Source organism: Thunnus albacares, chromosome 15, assembly GCF_914725855.1.
Source record: "Thunnus albacares chromosome 15, fThuAlb1.1, whole genome shotgun sequence".
Lineage (NCBI taxonomy): Eukaryota > Metazoa > Chordata > Actinopteri > Scombriformes > Scombridae > Thunnus > Thunnus albacares.
The window spans coordinates 29,016,441-29,039,179 of record NC_058120.1 but is presented as its reverse complement, the minus strand read 5'-3'; the positions used below and the strand labels follow the sequence as shown (position 1 = coordinate 29,039,179).

General features: G+C 42.4%; 1 protein-coding gene across 2 annotated transcripts in view; it reads left to right on the top strand.

Annotated features, from left to right (window-relative positions):
• The window catches only part of akap6 (A kinase (PRKA) anchor protein 6), a 243,609-nt gene that overhangs the window by 56,744 nt on the left and 164,126 nt on the right, over nucleotides 1-22,739 (top strand). Inside the window, exons 5-11 of one of the 2 annotated variants that reach the window (XM_044373900.1) lie at nucleotides 11,558-11,667; nucleotides 11,996-12,137; nucleotides 12,758-13,423; nucleotides 16,101-16,457; nucleotides 16,764-16,907; nucleotides 17,037-17,195; nucleotides 17,288-17,548. In XM_044373900.1, coding sequence (XP_044229835.1) covers nucleotides 11,558-11,667; nucleotides 11,996-12,137; nucleotides 12,758-13,423; nucleotides 16,101-16,457; nucleotides 16,764-16,907; nucleotides 17,037-17,195; nucleotides 17,288-17,548 — 1,839 coding nt within the window. The remainder of the gene's footprint in view (nucleotides 1-11,557; nucleotides 11,668-11,995; nucleotides 12,138-12,757; nucleotides 13,424-16,100; nucleotides 16,458-16,763; nucleotides 16,908-17,036; nucleotides 17,196-17,287; nucleotides 17,549-22,739) is intronic. The other variant, XM_044373901.1, reaches the window with a different exon arrangement.

Below are 22,739 nucleotides of genomic sequence, written 5' to 3'. Positions count from 1 at the left end.
CAAACAGCTGTAGCTGCAGTTTGAGTGACAGCAGCGTGATTTATGACATTCATGAGACAATAGTCAGGATTGGTGCTTATGTTTCTCAGATTAACACCACGTTTCTCAAAAGCTGAGTTACTCTTCTTTAAACCAACTGCAGTCAAACGTTTAGTCAACATGCTGTAAAGAAATCCAACTGATTTCCCTCCGAACCTGAACTGGTGAGTCACAATGTAAAGTTATGTCAAGGTCGTATTGCAAGGTCACTCTTCAACATAAAGATTAGTTTATGTCAACATCAAGCAGCTTTGCAACACGATCAGGTTTTTCCAAAGGAAACGTGATCCGCCTGTGTGTGTGCGTCCCTGATTCAAACCCACAGAGCTTTATTTAAACGCAGTCCAGAAGCAGCAGCGCTGCCAGTCTGCCAGCTGTCGTGATATTCCTGTGTCCTGATGTCACTGCCGCTGCCACGCCAGGAATCCTGGGAATTGCGCTCAACATGGAAGGAAGGAGATATTCCTGTGGAGGAGAGTTCAGGGGAGGAAAAAGGAAGGAGGATAGAAGGAAGGAAGAAAGCGAGCAGGGAGGGGGGGGGGGGGGGGTAGCGGCTGGTTCACAGAGTTCAGATGATCTTTTCAACTCACTCACTCAAATATCATCACTGTCAGCTGAGAAGCCTGTATCTCCAAAATACTTACAACATTTATAGTCCCCCCCCCCTCCCCCTTTCACTCCAAAAAATATGTTTTTCTTCTTGTTCCTACAAGTTGGATGTTTGAGCTTCGCCATGCAGAATGTTGTATGTGCAGAGTTTTCACATTCAGCTACAGGAAGTGAAAAGTTTCTCTGAGCTCATTGTAAAATCTGATTTTAAGAGGGCGGGTCTGCGAGCGTGATTTGTGACCGAAAATAGTTTGGAAGCCAAAAATCGTGGTCCAGAATGCAGCTTAGACGAAAGTGTGATGTGGAAAACTGTGAAGCTTCCGGTGCACAAACACTGAGATCAGACTTTATAATGAAGAAGGAGACGACTTCTGTCCACCGGTTAAAGGACCAGTCTGCAGGATTTAGTGGCGTCTAGCAGTGAGGTCCCTCGCTACCGTAGAAACATGGCGGTGCAACGTGACCTGCGACCTACTGCCCCATGTAGATATAAAGGGCTCATTCGAAGATAACAAAGACACAATGATTCTTATTCTCAGTTATTATGCACTAATTAAACCACTAGACACCACTAAATTCTACAAACTGCACCTTTAAACTTCTGTAATGAAACATTTTTTTCATGAAGGAGAAAGAGGAGATGCAATTTAAGGATTTTAACTCGATAATTATACTTTTTTTTTTGTGGGGAAAAAAAACAAACATATCAGACGCATATTATTGTTTCCGAGCCGAGTATTTTCATATGTCTTAATACATGTCTGGAGGGGATCTTTAAGATTACTGTTCAGGAAATTAAAGAAATACAAATATACAGTCGTGTATCAGCGCAGGAAGAGACGAAGGACTTCCTGAGGAATTCTTAAAGCCTTTTTTTTTTTTTTTTTTAAAAACCCACCTTTCTCATGAGCTCTTGCATCTTAAAAACAAAACTCTGTCTCTTACTTCACTGTAACAGACAGTCAGAGCAGCAGCAGCAGGCCCGGTGACGGAGAAAACTGTAGGTCGATGTAGTGCTCTGATCTGCTGCTTAACCTTTCAGTCCAGGTTTGGTTTTTTTTTTTGCACATTTTTCTTCTCAACAAAACTCTCTGTTTTCAGACTTTTACATTTTTTTTTTTTATTGTAATGATTAAAACATATTTTTCTCTCCAGGAAATAGCCTTAACCTTCACTTCTCTCTCTCTCTCTCTCTCTGTGTGTCCCTCGTCCTCCTCACAACTGTCACAATGTCTGTAGCAGCCGTCGTAATGCAGACAAGAGAAAGTTTGTGTGTGTGAAAGAAAAGCAAAAAAGCACATAAACCTTGTAAGTCTGTGTTTGATCTTTAGATCTTTGAAAGGGCTGTTTAAGGGTCCAGACTTGGTTTTAGGGGTTAAGGTCAGGTTTAGCTTTATGTTAACAGGTTATCAAGGGATTGTATTATTTCCATGAGGGTCCTCATGAGTATAGAATAGGGATGTGCAGAGAGCCCAGTATTCGTATTTGTATCTGTATTTGTTGAGGCAGCAAAATTATTTGTATTCGAATAAAAGTGGAAAGAGGCTTAAAAAAATCCTGTTTTTGTTTTTATTACGTTTTTAATTTTAGGAAATTACCTAACTACCTTACGAAGAAGGTCCCCACGCCAGGTCTCGAACTGGAGTTTTCCCAGATCATAGACGACTGCGCTGAATACTGAGCTTAAACTTTACTCATCACCTCATTGCAGACAGACCTCTACCTGTTTATACACCCGTAACACAGAGACAGCACAGCGTGTAACATGTAGAGAAGAACTTCAAAGGCGATTCTTGCTGTGCTTGCGGTTATGGAGAGTCCCTTGGGAGCACTTCATGTTTGTCAGTAGTTCAGCTTTATCTCTGGGGAACACCCCCAACTCCGGGAGTGATGTCCAAATTAGGAAATGTGCGTCATGTAGCAGGTGGATGTGACTCCCCTCACTGAGACCTGCTGATAGACGTCACAGCGGAGCAGAGGAGAGACACTGAGATAGAGATGGTTTATTTTTCTTCCTGAAAACAAATAATTTTTAAAATATTTGTATGAAACAAACGTTCATCGGCAAAGCAACCAACCACTGTTTTTATATGAAGAATGAATCTAATGACTGTCAACAACTCTGCAGCTCTAGTAGCAGCGTTTTAGCCTCTTTTAGCTCCTACTTTTAGTTTTGCGGCACGTTTCCTGTCAGACCAGACTGGCTGGTGAAGAAAGTGGAACATTGAGCAGATAAAGAGACACATATGTTCCTCAGGAGCTGGTGGAGACCAAAACAGAGATAAAAAGAGAGAATATTGGATTTATATTCATCAGCTGGACTCTCTAAATGAATGTTAATACTACTCTGTATTATAATACAAATATGTTATTCGGCAAAGCACAAATAGTGTTTTTTTGTTTTTTATGAATATTTGTTTCATACAAATATTTTTTAAATTATTTGTTTTTGGGGAAGAAAAAAACAAAACATGTCAAATACCAGCGAGCAGGTCGGTTATAGTCGCTATCTCAGTGTCTCTCCTCTGCTCCGCTGTGACGTCTATCAGCAGGTCTCAACGAGGGGAGTCACATCCACCTGCTACATGATGCACATTTCCTAATTTGGACATCACTTTAATTTTCATCTTTAATTTTCTAAAATTATAAACAGATTTTTAAGCCTCTTTCCACTTTTATTTGAATACAAATACAAATAATTTTGCTGCCTCAATAATTACAGATACAAATACAAATACTGGGCTCTCTGCACATCCCTATCAGTTAGTATCAGCATTTTACATTTGACATATTTCACATGATACTGAGTTTTTAATCTCATGATGTTGAGATCAGGGTTCTGTGGAGGCCCAGACCATCTGCTGCAGGACCTCCTCTTCTTCTTCTTGTTGATGAAGATAGATCTTTATGACTCCGGCTGGATGTTTGGGCTCGTTGTCACTCCGCAGATGATCAGATGCCTCCCTGATGGTATGATGGATAAGAATCTAAAGTGCCTAAAACTTTTGGACAGCGCTGCATGTGATCGGCCAACGCAGCAAAGTCCTACGTTTATATGTCTGAGAGAGAGAGAGAGAGACAGAGGGGAAAGTGTGTGTGTGTGTGTGTGTGTGTGTTTTAAGTGGCAAGAATGACACCCAGTATTTCGAGCATCTGTGTGTGTGTGTGTGTGTTGGGGAGAGGCGGGGGGGGCGGAGTGGGGGGCTGGGTGAGGTCGGTCCTAAAATAACCTCCCCAACTGTTGTCACCCCTCCTCTCTCCAACACCCCCGCGAAAGAAGCAGGTCACCACATACACAAACACACACACACACACACAAACACACACTGCTGGCGCGTCAGTTGGTCACCATTTCCCACATGGACTCAGCAGAGTGTTTGAAGCTTCGGACAGAAGAACCACGCGCTGCCTGAACTTTGACGTTCTGACTTTTTTTGATTGTTTTGCTTCGTGTTTGAGGCGCGTTTTAGGACACGAGGAGATCAGATATTGTGAATTTTAGAACATTAAAGACGGACTCAAACGTCGTGAAAAGGTAAGAAACCTTTTTGACAGTTGAAGCTTGTTCTTCACTTAAAACTACTGAAGGTCAAAATTAAAGAACTCTGCTGCATAAAGAACATTCAGTCACCTTTTTAAATGCAGTTTTGGTTTTGTCATACGATCACTTTTTTGTGTATTAAAACACAAATACCTGAAAGCTTCCTGGTGTTATAATAACACGGAAACCTGACAGCGTTTTGGTGCAGCTGTTTGATTTTTACCTCCAGTGAAAGCAGGATGTTTGTGGCGGGTCGACACACATGGAGGAACTTTCCAGAGGCACGCGACCATCTTTGAAACCATCACACACACACACACACACACACACACACACAGAAACCATGTTTGGTACAGAACAAAGTGTTTTATATATGAGAATAGAGAAGAAAAAAGCTTTCTGACAATGTTTTACTCAAGTGACTTTCAGTAGAAATAGAAATACTGTGTGTGTGTGTTCGGTTTAAGAGTTTAAAATACTTTTGTAAATCATCTTCAGTTGTGAACACGTGATCTTCGATGGTCACAGAGCATTCAATGAAGAGCTGGAAAAGGATTGTGACAGACGTGTTGCCGTGCGGAAAACAAAAGAAGAAGAAGACGAGGTGACACAGCAGGTTCCTCCTTCCTGATAGTTTCCCTCCAAACGTTACAACGATTCGAATCAGTCTGACTTCAGATAACTCCGGTTTAGACGATATTATAGATCTTTTTCTGCCCTGAAAGTTTGAAAACTAAATGTCCAGTGCAACAGGCTCCTATTCTGTGACGTTATTATCAACTAGAACACATGAAGAAACATAAGCATCAATCCAGATTTTAATGTTTTTCTGCATCTTTTTCCCTCCATCTATAATCCCTTACACTCTTTCTAATCCCTTGCTTTTGCATCTGTGAGTCAGCAGAAATGCGCTGCTCACACGTACATACAGACGTTTACATGCAGTAGGTTTCTGCTAACACGCCTACTGTACACGCTCATCAGTAGGCGTTTGTGTTGTTGGAAATCTTTCAGTATCAGGTGTTAAAACAGGATACAGTCCCAAAGCCAATTAACAAAATGCATCTGTGATTAAAGGCTTAACATAAAGAACTGTGCAAAATGTCTGATCAAAGAGTAAATCTGACCAAACACTCCTTACAAAATGTTTGTATTCGACAGTTTTACAGCCAGACTTTGGGTGTGATTTGTAGTGTTTAGTGCAGTCAGAGTGAACCAGGAATCTGTTTTCAACCCTGGAAATGTTGGTTTCTTTGTTTCATATCTGCAGCAGGACAACATGAGACATTTGGTAGCTTTGAGTGACACTTCAGATTAGGCAGTTCAGTTCAGCTCGGAGCTTTTTTTTACTTGACAAAAAAGAGCTGCAGATATGCACAACGTACATTTTAGACTTTAGGGGTTTTGCAAGTGGTCCCGATGTAGCTCAGGTTGCCCGAAGGAACCGAACAGAAGAAGTAGAAACCGCTGCAGAGTTCAGATAAACCGTCCAGAACACGCCGGCTGTAAATGCAGCAGCAGCAGCGGCAGCAGCAGCAGCAGCAGACTAAAAGGACGAGTTTGGAGGCATTTGGCAGAAGCTACCAAAAAATTACTGTAACAAGTCTTTGTATCGCGAGCGGGTCTCGGTCGTCTTTGAAGCCGGTTAATTTGAATACTCCGGGGGGGGAAGGCGGGGGGAGGGGGGGAAGGAGCACAGAGTATTTGATCTCCAAGGTAAAACACGCTGCGCTGATGGGCTGAAGTGGAGGAGTTGAAGGTTATTAGATCGAATGGGTGTGGATGAGGCCGAGCTGTCGCAGGCGGTTTGAACGCAGCCGCTCTGAAGCCCTTGATGTCGGCGGTGATGAGGGTGAGTTGGGATTGGAGCTGAAGCCTGAGTCGACTTGCTTCAGATTGATTTTAGGCAATTAGAAACCCTGCTGGATGTAAGGACTCCGTGATTGACAGGTCATGTCTTGACTGTACGTGACCGGGATGCCAGAAAATGTGTGTGTGTGTGTGTGTGTGTGTGTGAGCCAAAGATGGAGTGTGTGTATTATAGAGATGTGTTGATTCTCAATATGAGCTCCTTCTAAATGAACATGTTCTAGTAAATGAGTTTACTAGAGTGTTCCAGAGTTAGAATGTGTATTATGGAAATCACACACACACACACACACATATACCAGGGTGTGTGTGTGTGTGTATAGACACATGCTCGAGGCAAAAGTGCCCTTCAAAGTTAATCAACTGTCAGTCAAATTAAAAGTGAAAGTGTTGAAATGTCCCTGAAGTTCTCACCGTGTTCTCAGTTTTTTTTTGCCTGTATGAATTTTCAGGTGTGTCGAGTCACATGATCGCGGCGCATCGATCAGCTTTGTTGTTTGTCCAGCTCGTTGTCATGTGACGGAAACCAAAGATAAAGATGGACGTAGTAAGGTGTTAGCTGCTTTAGCTAAACTGTGCTAACAGGTAGGCAGACATCAAAGCTGCTGTAAGATCTTATTAACGGAGCAATAATTTCCAAAATGACCACCAGCTCGCTTATAAGAGGGTCTGAATTTAAAGATTGAGACCAGAATGACTCATTGAAAACAATGATTGACTCAGTATTTCTAGAGGGAAGTGAACAGGAGTCAGTTGGAGCAGCTAGCTTTCATAGAACAGAGTGCACCGTAGCTCACTTCTTCACCGTCTGTATACTCTTATTTTGGCTAACACACAAGACTTCTGCTGTTTCATTGGTCAGAACTGAATCTTAGCTCACTCATTGGCTGCTCTCAGAACCCCACGCCCCAAAATATTTTTAATATTTTGCTGTATTTTGGCAAAAAAAACTGTTTGGAATAAGGTGTGAGCTTTAATGATAAAATCTTCTAGCAATGTATATCTAACTTTATATTGTGACATCAATACTTTGTGATATTAAGTTTTCTGGATATTCAGTTTAGCAAATATTTAGCGATGACAAAACCTAAATCTGAACATCTGTCTCTGGCTGTGCAGTATCGCAAAATCTCTGAAAGTTGGCACATTTCTGCCGTTTTAAGAGTATATATATATTCTCATATCCCTAAAACTTGTTTGTAATATACTGAGTGCACAGATGGAAAGAAGAGAATTATGCAACAAAACTTTTTATGGAGATTTTGCTGGACTGAATGTTTTTTTTTTTGCAGTGTAGAAGACGAGTGTTTGTTATGTAAAACTTAAACTCAGAAGAACCAAAATAAACTGAAAAATCAGGTCACCGGGACATACGTCCTTCAGAAGACACGTACACTTGCACCCTGAGGCGCACACACACATAGTCACAGTTAAACTGACACTGTTAAGATATGCACACACACACACACACACACATGGCAGGGTCTCATTAGCTCCCAGCAGTCTGACTGGACTGAAGATCTTCTAACAAATGACTTCAGATGGAAACGACAGACTTGGTGTTAATTCAATCAGATGGGCCCTCTGTTGAGTGCTGCGTGTGTGTGTGTGTGTGCATGTGTGTGTGTGCATGTGTGTGTGTGTGTGTGTGTGTGTGTGTGTGTGTGTGTGTGTCTGTATTAGCATTTGAAAGCTGTGTGTGAATTATTGAAGCATCTGAAAGACACCGGTGACATTTTCACCACTGTTTTAGAACGACATGACAGCGCTTTGATGACGAAACTGAGTGTGTGTGTGTGTGCGTGCGCATGTGTGCGTGTGTGTGTGTGTGTGTGTTAATTATGAGTTCAAATACATGTACTGTAGATGAGGGACTGTGCGTGTTTTAGGGATTTTTATGTATGAATTTGTGTATGTACAGTGTGTGTGTATATTTAACTTTACTCAAGTTTGTTTGTGTGTGTGTGTGTGTGTGTGTGTGTGTGTGTGTGTGTGTGTGTGTGAACAATTGTGAACCGCACTCCTTCCTCTCGGGGCCGTTCTTGACCTCCCGACGGAGCGTTTTTGATGAAGCAGAGACGTCCCCCCTCGGAGTTGTGGGTTCAGTTTTTGAGATAAAAGCGTCGTATAAAACACAAACTTTACTTCACATGTTCTAATTGAGAAAGACATGACAGACTCTCAATAAGCTCTTCAGGGACGCGGCTACGCGAGTACAGAAACACCAATGTGAACGATTCCTGTCAGTTAAAAAGCTCTAAAGTTTGGTTTTAGTGTCTACTTTGGACAAAAAGATACTTAAGATTGTTATTTCAGCTCTTGATTAGCAGCCGTAACACAGTCTTTTTTGTTTCATTGTGTTTTGGGTGTATTAAAATGTGCTAAACTATTTGTTTAAATTAAAAAAAGAGGCGAGATTAAAAGGAATTACTGCTGAATTGGCTAAGACAGATGAAGAAGAGCACATCTTAGATATTTTTGCATTTAATTTAATGCACTTGAGCTAGAATAGCACTCTTTTGGCTATTATGCTAGCAAACAGTTGCACCACTTACACATCCAGCAGCCAAAGAGCAACATTAGCATCCTGTACGAGTCCAATATTTACTCCCCTTTAAGCTCTGGTTTGGTCTCCACCAACTCCTGATAAAAAATATCAAATAGTTTAGCTTCTACATGCTGCTCTTTCTTCACCAGCCAGTCTCTAACTTTGTCTGTATTCTGCAATATTGATAAGTGCAGGTTATGTAGATCTTACTGGTACTGCCTAATCTATACAGTTTATGACATCATCCATGTGTAAATATGTGTGTAAAAGAGGCTCCAGAGAGTTGCAGAGTTGGTTATAATTCTCTGTGGGTCTGACACTACAGGCTTTCACATCACACTTTCATTGCTAACATAAAAATATGGCTATTTAAATGTGAAAGTATAAGTATTGATTAGCTCATTAGCCTCTGCGGTTGCACCCCCCACTGTGTCAACGCTCTGCCCCCATTCAAATGAGAGAGATGGCTGCGTTTTTTCATGCAGAGCTGATGTCGAGATACCCGCTAGCTAGCTAGCTAACCAGCTGAGAAAATGCAAGTCACATTAGCCGTTCAAGCTAGCTATTTTGCTAACTGTGCTAAAAGTACAGTGCTGCCGTGGGGAGTTGCCTCTCAAAGTTCACTAAGATTAAACTGGACATGAAAGATTTGCACAGTTTTTGAGTGGAGAGTGACTTTAAATCAATTAAATTTGCTCGCTGTTTTAAATGCTGGTGCGACCGGCCTTAATAGGGTGTTGGACTTCTGCTCAATTGGTCGTCTAGCGCTTCAGCCCCTAAAAAGCAAACTGAAATATCTTCCTCCCACAGCATCCTAAATCTGGCATGCCTGGTCTCCGGATTCACGCCACACACTCTTGATGAATGATGTAAGCTGGCCTGTGTGCTACCGAGCAGAGCTGCCTCTCAGCCCATCTGCACCCCCCCCAAACCCCCCCCCCCCAAGCTAAATCTGGCAGCCATGTAAGTGGCACAGCAGGCTGACACGGTGCTCTGGAGCCACGGACGCTCATTCAGCCCAACACACCTGGATACCAAACACCGCAGTTACATGTAAATCTGTGTGTGCTCTGCAGCCTGTCTGTTGTATGAACGTTATCCCCGACTACACGCGGGCGGCTTGTTCCAGCCGAGCCGCAGCCCCACTTACAGTAGTGACAAATTTATTTTGGAACGGTGCTCAGCAGGTCACACCGTTAGCCAAGCTTGCGTGAGCCAAGCTGGCAGCGTGTGTGACCTACATTCTCGCAGCAGCAGAGCAGGAGGTGTTGTGTTGATGTTGAGGCAGGTCACCATGGAGCAGCACGGTGACTCAGCGGCCCGAGGTCGATGTAAAGTATCGAGGGTTCGAAACCAGGTCATCTGCTTTTATTAAAGGTCATCTAATTGTAGTCTCTGTTGAGTTCATCTACAAAGCAACAAACAAAAAATGATGTTTGGTTATTATTTATTGCTGATAAGATGCAGGTTTATCTCTGTTTTAAGTATTTATTATATAAAAGCTGCACTTTACTCTCACCAGAGCTGCTGTCACAGCTGGTTTTGCTTTGTTGCCTTTTTTTTTTTTTTTTTTGCACCAAAACGAAACAAACAAAGAAAATACATATTATTCAGATTTAGTTTGAAAATGCTGTAAAGCGATTCAGGACATGATGTAATGCAGGCACTTTATGATGCAATGATTAGTTAATGATACGACAATAAAGTGAAAGCAGTTTTCTGATGTTAGACAATAAATAAATGTTTTTTTTTTATACTTTATATTATAATTAATCATTAGCGAATAATAATACTACTTACAGTCAATAACTTACTGCAATATAATCATCATTAAATATCCCCAAATTAAAGTCAACTTTGTATTATATCATCATAATGATCATAATGTGTTTTTCTCTGATGACTAGTTCTGATCTGCTTGGTCATCATGACAGTAGACGTGTATCTCTACTTCAAGTATTGGAGTCTGGTCTCCATCTCAACATGATTTTCTTTCTTTTATCTTTGACTTTTATTTCTGTCTTTTGGTTGTTTTGACTCTTTTTTTCCTTCCTGCTCAGCGTCGCCTGGCCGCTGTCATATAGCAGACTGATATTCAGCCGTCAGTTCTCCATAAAAACTTATCGTCCGTAGTGTTTTTGTAGTTTTATGCACAAATATGTGTAAAAATATGACGATTTTAGCAAATAATGCAACATTTATGATGCAGATTGATGTTCCTGACTCTTCTAAATCCACAGAGCTTTACTGTCTGTCTGCAGTTATATCACAGATGACTCATTATAGACAGTATGAAGAATATCCACTGGGTACAGTTTTGTTTTTACTGGTGTCACATGGTCGTATCTGGACTTGTCTCTTTTCTCTGACTCGATCTCTTATACTTGACTCATGAGGTCTTGAGTACAGCTGTGCTTAAGAGTCACTATTATTTTAGACTGGTGCTTCCCTGCTGGAGTCCGTCTGTCTGTCTGTCTGTCTGTCTGTCTGTCTGTGTGTCTGTCTGTCTGTTTGGTTTTACAGCATCTGAATTTAGGTCAGTAATATCAAACTCATCCAGTATTAAACGTGTTATGGAGACAGCGTTGACAGACAGACAGACAGATTGTCTTCTCTGTGTTTTTTTTTTTTTTTACATATAAACCTGGAACTGATCCCACATGAAACTGACTCACATTTTAAAACCGGAGACGATGAAGTCACGTATCCTCATCAGTTCTGCTTTTCCTGCTGTTGTATTTTGAAGATGTTTTTGTTTCCTACCAGCTCTTATAGACTTATACCGCACTGTTATACACAGACACGGTTGTAATTGTGATCAGGTAGGGGATTAAATATGTGTTTGCGAGTGTGTTTGGTTTCTTCTTCGGTTTAAAACATCACTTTCTGACATTTTGTCATATTTATAATGTTACTCATGTTTTTTTTCATGTGTCTGTTTGTAACTTTAGGACATCTGTGAGGACATCTCAGACCATGTGGAGCAGATTCATGCCCTGCTGGAGACAGAGTTCTCCCTGAAACTGTTGTCCTACTCTGTAAACATCATCGTTGACATCAGGTGAGATAAGAAAACAAGACAGGTTTATTTACGTAGCATCTTTTTAAAGACAGAAGCAGTTCAGAGTACTTTACATAAGACAAAGACATGCATTAGAACATTTAATCATCAAACATGTCATGAGGGAATTCAGAAACCAGACAATTTTAAAGTAAAAGTAAGATTGGAGACCCATGAAACTGCACGCAGTATAAAAAGCAGATTAGAGAATCAGACGACCCTCTTAGGTCCAGTTTCATTATTGTAATTCAGATCCAGTCAGTTATGAGTTATGTAATTAGTAAACTACACGGGTGTCCTTTCATTAAAAGTGTTTATGTGTTTTCAGGACGGTGCAGCTGCTGTGGCACCAGCTGAGAGTCTCAGTTCTGGTCCTGAAGGAACGTCTGCTGCAGGGTCTGCAGGACTCCAACGGAAACTACACTCGCCAGACCGACATCCTGCAGGCCTTCAGCCAGGACCAGCACGAGGTCACACACACACACACACACACACACACACACACACATGCAGCAGGGCTATAGTTTCATATATCTCACTATTACTTGAAGATAAATTGTTGTCTCAGTTACATTTTTTTGTACTGATACTTTGAAAACTGTGTGAACAAACTATACTGATGTCTCGCAGTGAATCTTTATCATCAGAAGAACCAACTATTCTCCACAATTTTTTTCTCTATTTCCACTTCTGGTTGCTGTTGCTGTCAGACTCTGTCAGCTCTCGTTACTTCATAACAAGGTGCTTCACGTCCTGCATTTCTCAAAAACTCAAGAGCTGTTTTTAACTTAACAACGGGGCATTTTACATTCAATACGTTTCAGGTATGAAGGCACATAACAGTGAAAAACCAGAATATTGTCAATCTGTTTCTTCATAATGCATCACCAGCAGGGAATCACTGACACATAACACATATTTTTATCATCAGAAGCTTCTTCCATCCACTCATCATACTGTTATTGTTGGAAAATATTTGTGTAGTTACATGTTGTTACTAAAAGTAACAGGATGTGGAGAAAGAACATGTCTTTTTGATCTTCCTCGCTCAGTGTTTCATAAATTAACGTGATGAATTCTTCACCTTCAGACCCGCCTGGACGCTCTGACGGAGGTGGACGACTGCGGTCAGCTGACCATCCGCTGCAGCCAGGATTACTTCTCTCTGGACTGCGGTATCACCGCCTTCGAGCTGAGCGACTACAGTCCCAGTGACGAGCCCGAGACCCAGGGACCGGAGCCAGAAGGCGAGGAGGAGGAGGAGGAGGAGGAGGAGGAGGAGGTAGAGGAAGGAAGGAAGGAGGAGGTCGATCAAGCAGCCCAAGGCCCGGAGTCAGAACCGGGGTCAGAGGAGAGCGAAGGATCCTCAAACCACAAACTCCATAACACTTTACCTGAACTCACCACGCCCGGTGACTCAACAGACCACACCCACCACCCTCCTTCAGTAGTACCCACAATGCAATGCGGCATGTCCAATCACAGTGAGAGTGCGAAGCGCCCGCTGCAGGGTGTGAGCCACAGCACTGAGGTGTCACCCACACAACCGTCACTCCCTAAGAGGGCTGCCCTGTTGTCAGACGGAGGAACCAGGGGACATCTGGGGAAGATCAGCCCGCTCTCCGGGCTCCAGTTCCAGGCCGAGCTGAGTCGCAGCACCCCCTCTCTCATGGATCCTCCAGACCGCTCCAAGTTCTGGTTGGAGCTTGACTCAGTTTACCCAGAAAATGTTTCACAGTCCTACGAGAGCCTGCAGGTTCGTCCCTCTTACATTTTTTCACATTGATGAGGCTTTCATGTAGAAGATCTGTAGAGGTTGAAACACAGACAATAATCCTTGTTGCACAAATTTAAACCTTGTAGATTCACGATATTTTTATAAATAAAATGATGATGTTAGGTATAGATACTAGAATCAGCAGTGCGAGGATCTCTTTAATGGTCCATAAAAGTCTGATTGTATTTATTACCCGATTATTTACCAAAACAATCACTTTGTTTGGTGGGTGCAGAGTTGCATTCTGCTCAATTTGTAAAGAGGAAGTTTGGTCAAAATGGATCAACCTCATTTCACCACTAAAAAACCCCCCCACACTTTGCTACTTTGCCATGGTGAAGCTACTATTTCTATAAAACCATAAAACTGAGAGTAAAAGACAAAATAAAACAATCAATCAATCAGTTTTTATTTATATAGCCCCAAATCACAACAAAAGTCATCTCAGGGCACTTTTCACATGGAGCAGGACGAGACCGTACTCTTTCATTTACAGAGACCCAACAATACCCCCCATGAGCAGCACTTGGCGACAGCAGTAAGGAAAAACTCCCCTTTAATGGGTAGAAACCTCAAGCAGAACCCAGCTCTAAGTGGGCGGCCATCTGCTCTGACCGGTTGGGTTGAGAGAGAGAAAGAAACAGCAGCAATAGACGTAGCAAGAGCAGTAGCAATAGCCGGGGAAGGACGCCAACAGGACCGCGAAGGACCGTGAAGGCTCAGCCTGCAACCCAGGGTTTCCTGCGAGATGAGAAAGCACAAAAACTTTACATGAATGCATACAGATGGAGAGGAGGAGGAGGAGGAGGAGGAGGAGGAGAGAGGAGCTCAGTGCATCATGGGAAGTCCCCCAGCAGTCTAGGCCTATAGCAGCATCACTAAGGGCTGATCCAAGGCGAGCCTGGTCGGCCCTAACTATAAGCTTTATCAAAAAGGAGAGTTTTAAGCCTACTCTTAAACGTAGAGAAGGTGTCTGCACCCCGGACTGAATCTGGAAGATGGTTCCACAGGAAGAACATTTAAAAAAGTCAATTCGAAAGAGGTTAAAATACAGTGAAAATGACCAAAGTTATAAAAACAGGAGTACTTTGTAAAAACGTCAGACGAAACCTTTTCGGTAAGAGTTTTTAGATGTGGTTTAATAGACACTACAGATTTGACTAGCCTGAGATGCCCAGACAGGGAGGTTCCCCCGCTGGGATGCAACCCTATTAACACAGTCGGTGGTTGAAACAACCAGGAGACACCTGCCTGAAGATCTCAGGCTGCGCTGTGGCTTACAAGGGGATAAACAATTCAACACCATTACTGAGGGTCTGACAAAAAGTTATTGGTAAAAACTTAAAAATGAGTTTTTTGAACTCATAGGGAGCAAAGGTGCAAAGAGTTGGTTAAAGGCAGCATTTTGCATGAGCTGGAGGAAAGTGATTGATTTATGTGCTGAGGTCTAAGTAAAGAGAATTGATGCAGTTCAAGTGAGAGAAGATAAAAAGAAACGCACACTGCTCTCTCAAGATCTGCAATTATTTATTTATGGCTTATGTCCTCAGCTGAAGGAAGACAATAGTTCTACCTTAGACATTGGTTGTAGTGAACACGTACACACTAGTATCTGAAAGTCATTCAATCCAATCTATTTGTCAAGATCATTGAACCAGTCTCTCAATGAGCTCTGAGGCTAGTTTAACTGAACAGAAGTACATACGAGGTTTAAGCTAACTTAGCTATCAGTAGCAAAACTCTCCAGTACACACGCTGACTTCATTTACAAGGTAAAAGAACCACACGTTCATCACTCAGTTCATTTATTTATATTCAACAGCAGTTAGCGAGTCTTCTTACCTCCAGGTAGATCAGCTGACTGTCAAACAGGAAGTGGGAGACTCCAACTGGATCAGTAGCGGGGGTGTCAGGCTGTACTAAATGTTGTTTAGTACAATACCATCAACAACATCTATATTCGGTTATTACAGTGAGTTGAATGTTTAAATGTAGACTTTATTGTTTGGTATAAATTAATTGATTTCAGACTGATTGGGGAAACGGAGCTTTCTGAAGCACCGAATCAATATTAAGAAAACGTTGTGTATTAAACCTGAGACTGTGATGAAACAGTTTATCTTACTGCTTTTGTTGTTGTTATTTTATACAACAAAGTCTATACTATGAAAATCTCAGCTCTGTTTTTAGATATTTGCGGCAGATTGAGAAGCGCACGTCACTTATCTCTGATACGAGCGTGACGTAACGAGGCCTCGTTTGAGGTCTTCACGGGATATTTGGTGCGGTGAAACGAGGCGTCGAAACATCTTTTCTGCGATACTTTTGCTTTGAATGGTGGATACTGGGATGAGTAGTAACATCACCAGCAGCTCCTCAGGAACTTGTTTAGTTGGCGTCTTGTTAGAGCCATAAAGTGCTAGTTGCCCATTAGCTTCAGGGCTGGCAACGTTCCTGGTTTGAGTTTCTAACATACTTTTGAAAAGTATAATTACAAAATTATAATTCCACCTGAACTGCACCTGTTTCCATCTGGTAAAACAATGATTAGAATTGCAAACCAGGTGATTTCCTCTCCAGCATCTGTCAAATAAACCAGAGCAACCTAAAAAAAAAAAAAAATCCCCTTTAACCCAAACTCCCTTTTACTAAACAGGTCATGAACGGACGCAACCTCCAGAGAAGCCATATGAGCTCCAGACACGGTGGACACCCAGAGGGGTGCGCACAGAGACCGCTGACCGACCAGAGGAGCTCGTCTGCGGCCGGCCTGACCGCCGACGCCCCCCTGCCTCTCCAGGACCCGATGTCTCAGGATGAAATATCAAAACAAATGGACAGGACGAAGATGAAGACACACACACACAGTGAGGGGGACTCTGACTCCTCGTTGCCCTCCCCTATGAGAGAGCAGCTCCTTTCCTCAGACCCGGAGGCGTCTGGGGAGGAGTCGGACCCCCGACCACCTCCCGGCAAGACAGCCGTCTGGATTGTGAAGCACCAGGGGCAGAAGGTGAATGTTTTGTTGAGGAGGGGAGTCGGAGGTTGTTTTTGTGTCTGAATAAATGTGAGAAATTAGACAAACCTTTTTTTTTTTGTCCTGAGGGAAATATCTACTTTTGGCACTTATCCATTATGGAAAGGTGGATAATTCCACTTATTGGTTGTCATGGTAGCAGCATAGGCAGGTGCACATTACATAAATATTTTCTGTCCAACAACACTGATTCTTATTCTGACTTTATTTATGCAGCTGATATCTGTTTGCAGTGTGTTTGAACGTTTGAATCAGATAATCTCTTCCTCTCCTTCCATCCAGCTGGGGGCCCAGGTCTCATCAAAAGCCAGCCCAGAGAGGGAGCACTGGTACGGGTCAGAGGAGTTCCTGGCTCTCCCTGCTCAGCTCCGTAAGACGGAGATGCTCGCCATGAAACTGGAAAGTCTGGCTCATTCCATCCCACTGGTTAGTCGACAACATAGATTAAACTCATAAAAAGATACACAGAATTTGAACCTGAGTTAATAAACACTTAATGTTCATTTTTTACATTAATATAATGTTTTTGTCACAACTTAATCTTTGCCCGTGCAGAGGCCCGGTGCTTGTGACTCTGCCCAGGAGGGTTTGCAGGATGTGGATGACTGGGATTTGACGGAACTAAACCCGGAATGGGACGTAGGCGAGAGCGGGGACAACGTCAGCAGCGTCGGGGAGAGCGGGGACGACGTTCCTTCACCTCTGCCACCGCTGGTAAATCACAGCATTTTATCTTCTCATGTTTTTGTTACATCTGTAGATCCAAAATATATTTACTCAACCTTCTCGCGTCCACCTTCCCTCAGCTTCCTTACAGAAGAAACTTCGTCAGCCGCTTTAGCCCCACCTCCTCCAGCGACATCGCTCCCTCGTTGGATGAAAGCATAGAGTCCGGCCCGTTCAGTGACCTGCAGTCGGAGGAGGACGAGGGACGGAGGTCCGCAGACAGGCGACTGCAGCTCGCAGTGCCCCCGGTGGACGTGCGTGGAGGTGCTTTCCTGGTGCAACAGTTGCTGGAGGACATTCAGAGTCAGAACAACGACCCCGACATCTGGAAGAAGATGGAGGTAAAGACAGTCTGCTTGTTATTCTTTGTGTCTGTCTTTGCTCTCATGTACCTGTGTGTCTTCCTCTGTGTTTTTGGGTCATTTCTTTGATCCTGCCCTTGAAGGAGAATAATCTCAAACTTGTTGGGTTGGCTGGTTTTCTGTGAAGGCTTATTTTATCTTTTAAAAGTTTCATTTCTTCTGACCTTGGTGGAGACGATCTTTTTAGGCAATCTTTGCCACAAAGACCAAGTCCTTCAAATGAATTACTTTCCCAAACAGAGGGCACATGAGCATTTTGTGATCCTTCGTCAATGCCTTCCAAACCGCATATGACACTTAAAAAAAATTATTAATATGCCCACTTTCTGATCTGCAACCTCTATGGTTGAAAGAGCACTCCAGCGATTACAATATCGTTGGACTCATGATGGACGGTTTATAACAAAATGATGCAGCAGAACAATCTTTTTTATTCCACTCACATGGACATAGGTTGTTTTAGACCTTTGAATGGTCTCACTATAAAACACGACATGAAACTTGAATCTTCATGAAAGTTTTTACAAACATTCTCTCTCCAGTTGATACACATATTTTTTAAAGTACTATACTTTACTAAAATATGTATTACTGTTCCATATTGACAATTATCACATAAAAAAAAAGGTTTCTCAGCAGGTTGTCCACTAATCGCAGGCTTGGCGGTCCGATCTTCAGCTCCTCGTGTCCACATGTCAAAGTGTTTGTCCTTGCATGGTAGCTCACTGACATCAGCGTGTGAATAGATGAATTAGAGGCAAATAGTAAAGCGCTTTGGATATATAAATGCAGTCCACTTACCATCAATACTTTTTGTTCTTCTTCTTCTCGATGTTTACCGTCTTCTTTTTCCTCTTTGCTGATGATGCAGTGAGTTATGTGATATGTTTTTTTTTAATCATGCTTATGATATTCTTCTTAAAATTATCCTAAGCAAGAAACCTTAATAAGCCCAAATGATCAGGCTCATTTTATCATTTTATTTTCATGTCATTATTCAGTCTGACATCTTGTTCATGTTAAATATTTTCTGTTTGGGAGTGGGACATATTTTCCCTCACCCATGAGCAATGACTAGAGCTAGAGCTTGTTATTTCTGTATGAGGAAGATGACGTTCCCATCATCTTAATCTTGCTAACAAAGCTCTGATTGGCTCAGTTGTGTCCTGTGTGTGTCCTGACTGAACCTGAACAACCTACTGTACGTAAAATGCCTCTGCAGGAAAACATCCAGCTGCAAGAGTGCTGAATCTCCAATATGGCCACTAGAAGGTCCGTTACATCACTTGAAAGCTTTATAGTTTGTAACCTGTTATAGCTGTTGTGGCGCTAGCATGTTTCTGCAGCACAAATCCCTGTACGTTTGGTTTTAATACCATTTTGTCAAAGGACAACAAGTTGCACCAAAATCACCACACCACCGCCGTCGACACCTTCCTCCCTTCACGGCAGCAGTCTTGATGGATTGGATTGCTGGTATCGGATCGTCCCGTGGCCCCTTTAATTCATCACCTCACTGCGAAAGGTCACGTTTGATTGGCAGGCAGATTATTGATGAGGTTGCCCGGTGAACTAATCAGTCATATCTGTCATATTGAATATGGTGAAATGTCAATAGCTCTGGGGATTCGATCTCCTCGTGGCTGCTCGTTTAATTGACGCCATAAAGAAGCTCTTCCTCCTCTAATTTTTTTATTGTTTTATTTTATTCAACGTTTATTTCATTCTCTCTACTTTATTGCCTGATATATTCTAATCCTGAATACCTTTTTAATCATCCAGCAACATTTTACATTGCTGCTGTAACATCTAAGTTCTCCCTCAGGGATCAATGAAGCTCAGCGTATCTGTCTTATCTGGTGTTAGCCGGGTCAGGAGCCCTCAGACAGAATCAGACTAATGTAATAAGATTATCAGTGAGGACGGTTCGGGATAGCTTCGGGATCTATCTGCGAATTAAAAGCACTCGGACGGCCCGGCTCTTTGAGGGGACGTCCTTGGAACTGAGGATCAGTGACCTGGAAGGTCGAGAGTTCGATCTCCACATCAAACTGTGTCCTCCATATTCCCAAATTCAAATCACATCGCCCTGCATTAATATTCAGAATTAATAATGATTTAACTGATGAAATGTCAAAGCTGCCCTGTGATCTTTCTCTCTTTCTGTCCTTTCATGTTGAGGAAATATTTTGATCCTTTTTTTGAAGCAGTCTGAAAAACAAAGAGTTCATGAGGGAAATCTAAGCTTAAACCTTTTTTTTTTTTTTTTTTTTTTAAGTCCTACTGAAATGAAATTGCTTTTTTTGTCTACTACAGCAACATATCTACCCTGTAAATCACTTGTCCTGTGTGTGCCCCGTAGTTTTTACATTATTTCAATACAGAAAATCCAATCTTGCATAAAGTGATAACGTGTTATTCTATCATACACAGAGCAGACGGTCACACTGAGCCTGATTGCATCCTGCTACACAACACAAGAGCCACAGACTCTGAACAACAGTCAACATTAGCTTCCCTGCTAAAGTCTCCTTCTTATCTAACTAACAAACATGAACACACATCTTGTCCTGCAGCGTAGCTTGTTGAACGAGCCACTGAACAAACATTCACCAGCGGAAGGTGCACCGCTAATGTCAGTTAGCAGGCTAGATAATGGCAATGGCCATCAGCTGCTCAGCTGCAGCACATTAAATAGCTTGTAAACATACCTGCAAATGTCACTTCTGACTTGTTAGATGCTGGTTTGCTCTTCAAAATCCCTGTTAGGAATGCACTTGACATGTAGTTTGTCCAGCTGCTGTCAATCAAACACAGGCACAGACACCAAATGTGATTTCAGTTGGACTCCTTCTATACTGCATTTGGACCTTCCTTACATGTCACCTGTGACACAAGATGACAGTAATACATCACAATAAAACAATAGTCATCCATCTTCTCCTCATGTGTAAAACCAGACATCCTACCTGGCTGCAGAAACAGCTGTGGTTATCAACCCCAAGCAAAGAAAATCTGCTTTCTCTTGTGAAAAACAATGTCTCTGATTGGTGGCGCTGCTAGAAATTTTGCACCAACTCAATGCATGCCCAGAATGACTTAGACACAATAAATATCTATAACCCCTGGCACGTTCAGGCCTGCAGATCCCCCTGAATCATTCAGACCCCCCTCTGGCACTCGCTGTTTCAGGTCTGTGTTCCTGTGGTCTGCTCTAAACCATGTTCGTATGAGCCCAGTTAAATGCCAAGATGGAAAGTACTGAGTCTGTAGTTCATATATAAGGATGCTACTGAACGTCTGAGCTGGCAAAACTGCTGTTTAATTGCTATCTTGTAAAATATGTAAAAAGAAAAAAAAACACATTCATAAATTGGCATTAAGAGACACACCACACACACACACACACACACACACACACATACACACACACACACTCCTCGCTCCTCTCTGCTCCTGGGTAATTAGCTGATTAGCTGCTTAATTAGCAGCATGTAATCATGGTGATGGATGAGCTGCCTAATTGAGGAAGTGAAGAGAGGGAGAAGGAGAGTCTCACTGTGGAGGATGACATTCTGTCTCACCGCAGAGAGTCTCTACTGAATACAACACAGTAGAATAAAATAGAATGAAAAATCATCCGTCCGGGGAGCAGAAAATGTGGAGAGATCACTGCTGGAGCAGAAACGAATCAAATCCAGGAGAGCAAGAATATATGTCTGTCCGGGAACTCTTTACTTCTCAGGGGATAGTGTCAGTTGTGTTGTTGGAGCTGAGTAAATTTGATTAGAGAAAAGCTGGAAAAGACTGAGCAGAATGTCAAAATCTCATATCTCTGAAACTTGTCCACTTTACGGGAGAATCAATTATGATAACTCAGCGCGAACGCGGACATTAATCTTCATCTCCGACGTCCGAAGCTCATTTTCAAACTAACATTTAGCCTAACTTGACTTGATTTAGCTGCTAAACTAAAGTTGTTAGTGAAAATCTTGTCATTTTTGTGTCCTTTTATCATAGTTTCTGATAAAATTACAAGGACACTTTTCATATAGAGCAGATCAAGCACTCTTTATTTTACAGAGACCCAACATTCCCCCCATGAGCAGCACTTGGCGACAGCGGCAAGGAAAAACTCGCCTTTAACGGGAAGAAACCTCAAACAGAACCGGGCTCTAGGTGGGCGGCCATCTGCCTCGACCGATTGGCTTTAGAGACACAGAGATGCACAGCAACAACAACTAGAATAATAATAGAAATATAACTAATAATAATAATAGTAGGCATGGGTGTCAAGGAGGATCCGTAGAAACCTGCAAGACGGGAAAACTGTCCATCTCACTGAGTAATGAAATTACATTTAAATGGAAATTAAGTTTATCAAGCCTCCAGATATCACTAGAAGTAACAGAGAAAATGTTGTAAATTGGGTGAACTGATAATTTAATTCTGTTTATGTTGTACTTTGTAAAACACGTTTTGTTTTAAAAGATAATCAGTAGCTTCTGTTTAAGTTGAAACCTTTGTTTTGTTTTTGTCTTAACCTTTCCCTCCTCTCTTCCCCTCTCTCTCTACCTCTCTTCACTCTACCTTTACGGTCGGACATGAATATTTTATCCAAGACTCCCCCTTTTGACCGTCTAGACGCTGTTTGTCTCGACCTTGACCTCCTCCTCATCATTTTGTAACGTCGGTTCCTGTCCTCACATAATTTAATGTCCACGTCACGTAAATCTACAGCTCGTTCCATGAAAGTTTATGAGACTGAGGCAGGAAATATACATACATACACACAAAGTTCCTAACGGCGCCGTACGGGATATGAAGCCCAGAGTTAAACTTGAAATTCCCTGCAAACAAAACAAAACTAAAGAAAATCAGACATAGAGAGAGAGAGAGAGAGAGAGAGAGAGAGAGTCCATCGGTTAGATAAGTGTCCTATACGTCATGTGATCACATTGTATCTGCTGTCTGGGCCGGCGTCGGCGTCCTCAGTGTGAGGTGTCTGTGTGTTTGGCGGCTCTGCGGCACGCCGGCCTATCTGCGAGCAGTGGGAGACAGACAGACAACAGACTCGCATCAAAATTCGTCTGATTGGCCCGGTGGGAGGGCGGGGACGCCCACCGACAGCAGAGAAGACAGGAAAATAAGAGAGAGAGAGAGACGGCGG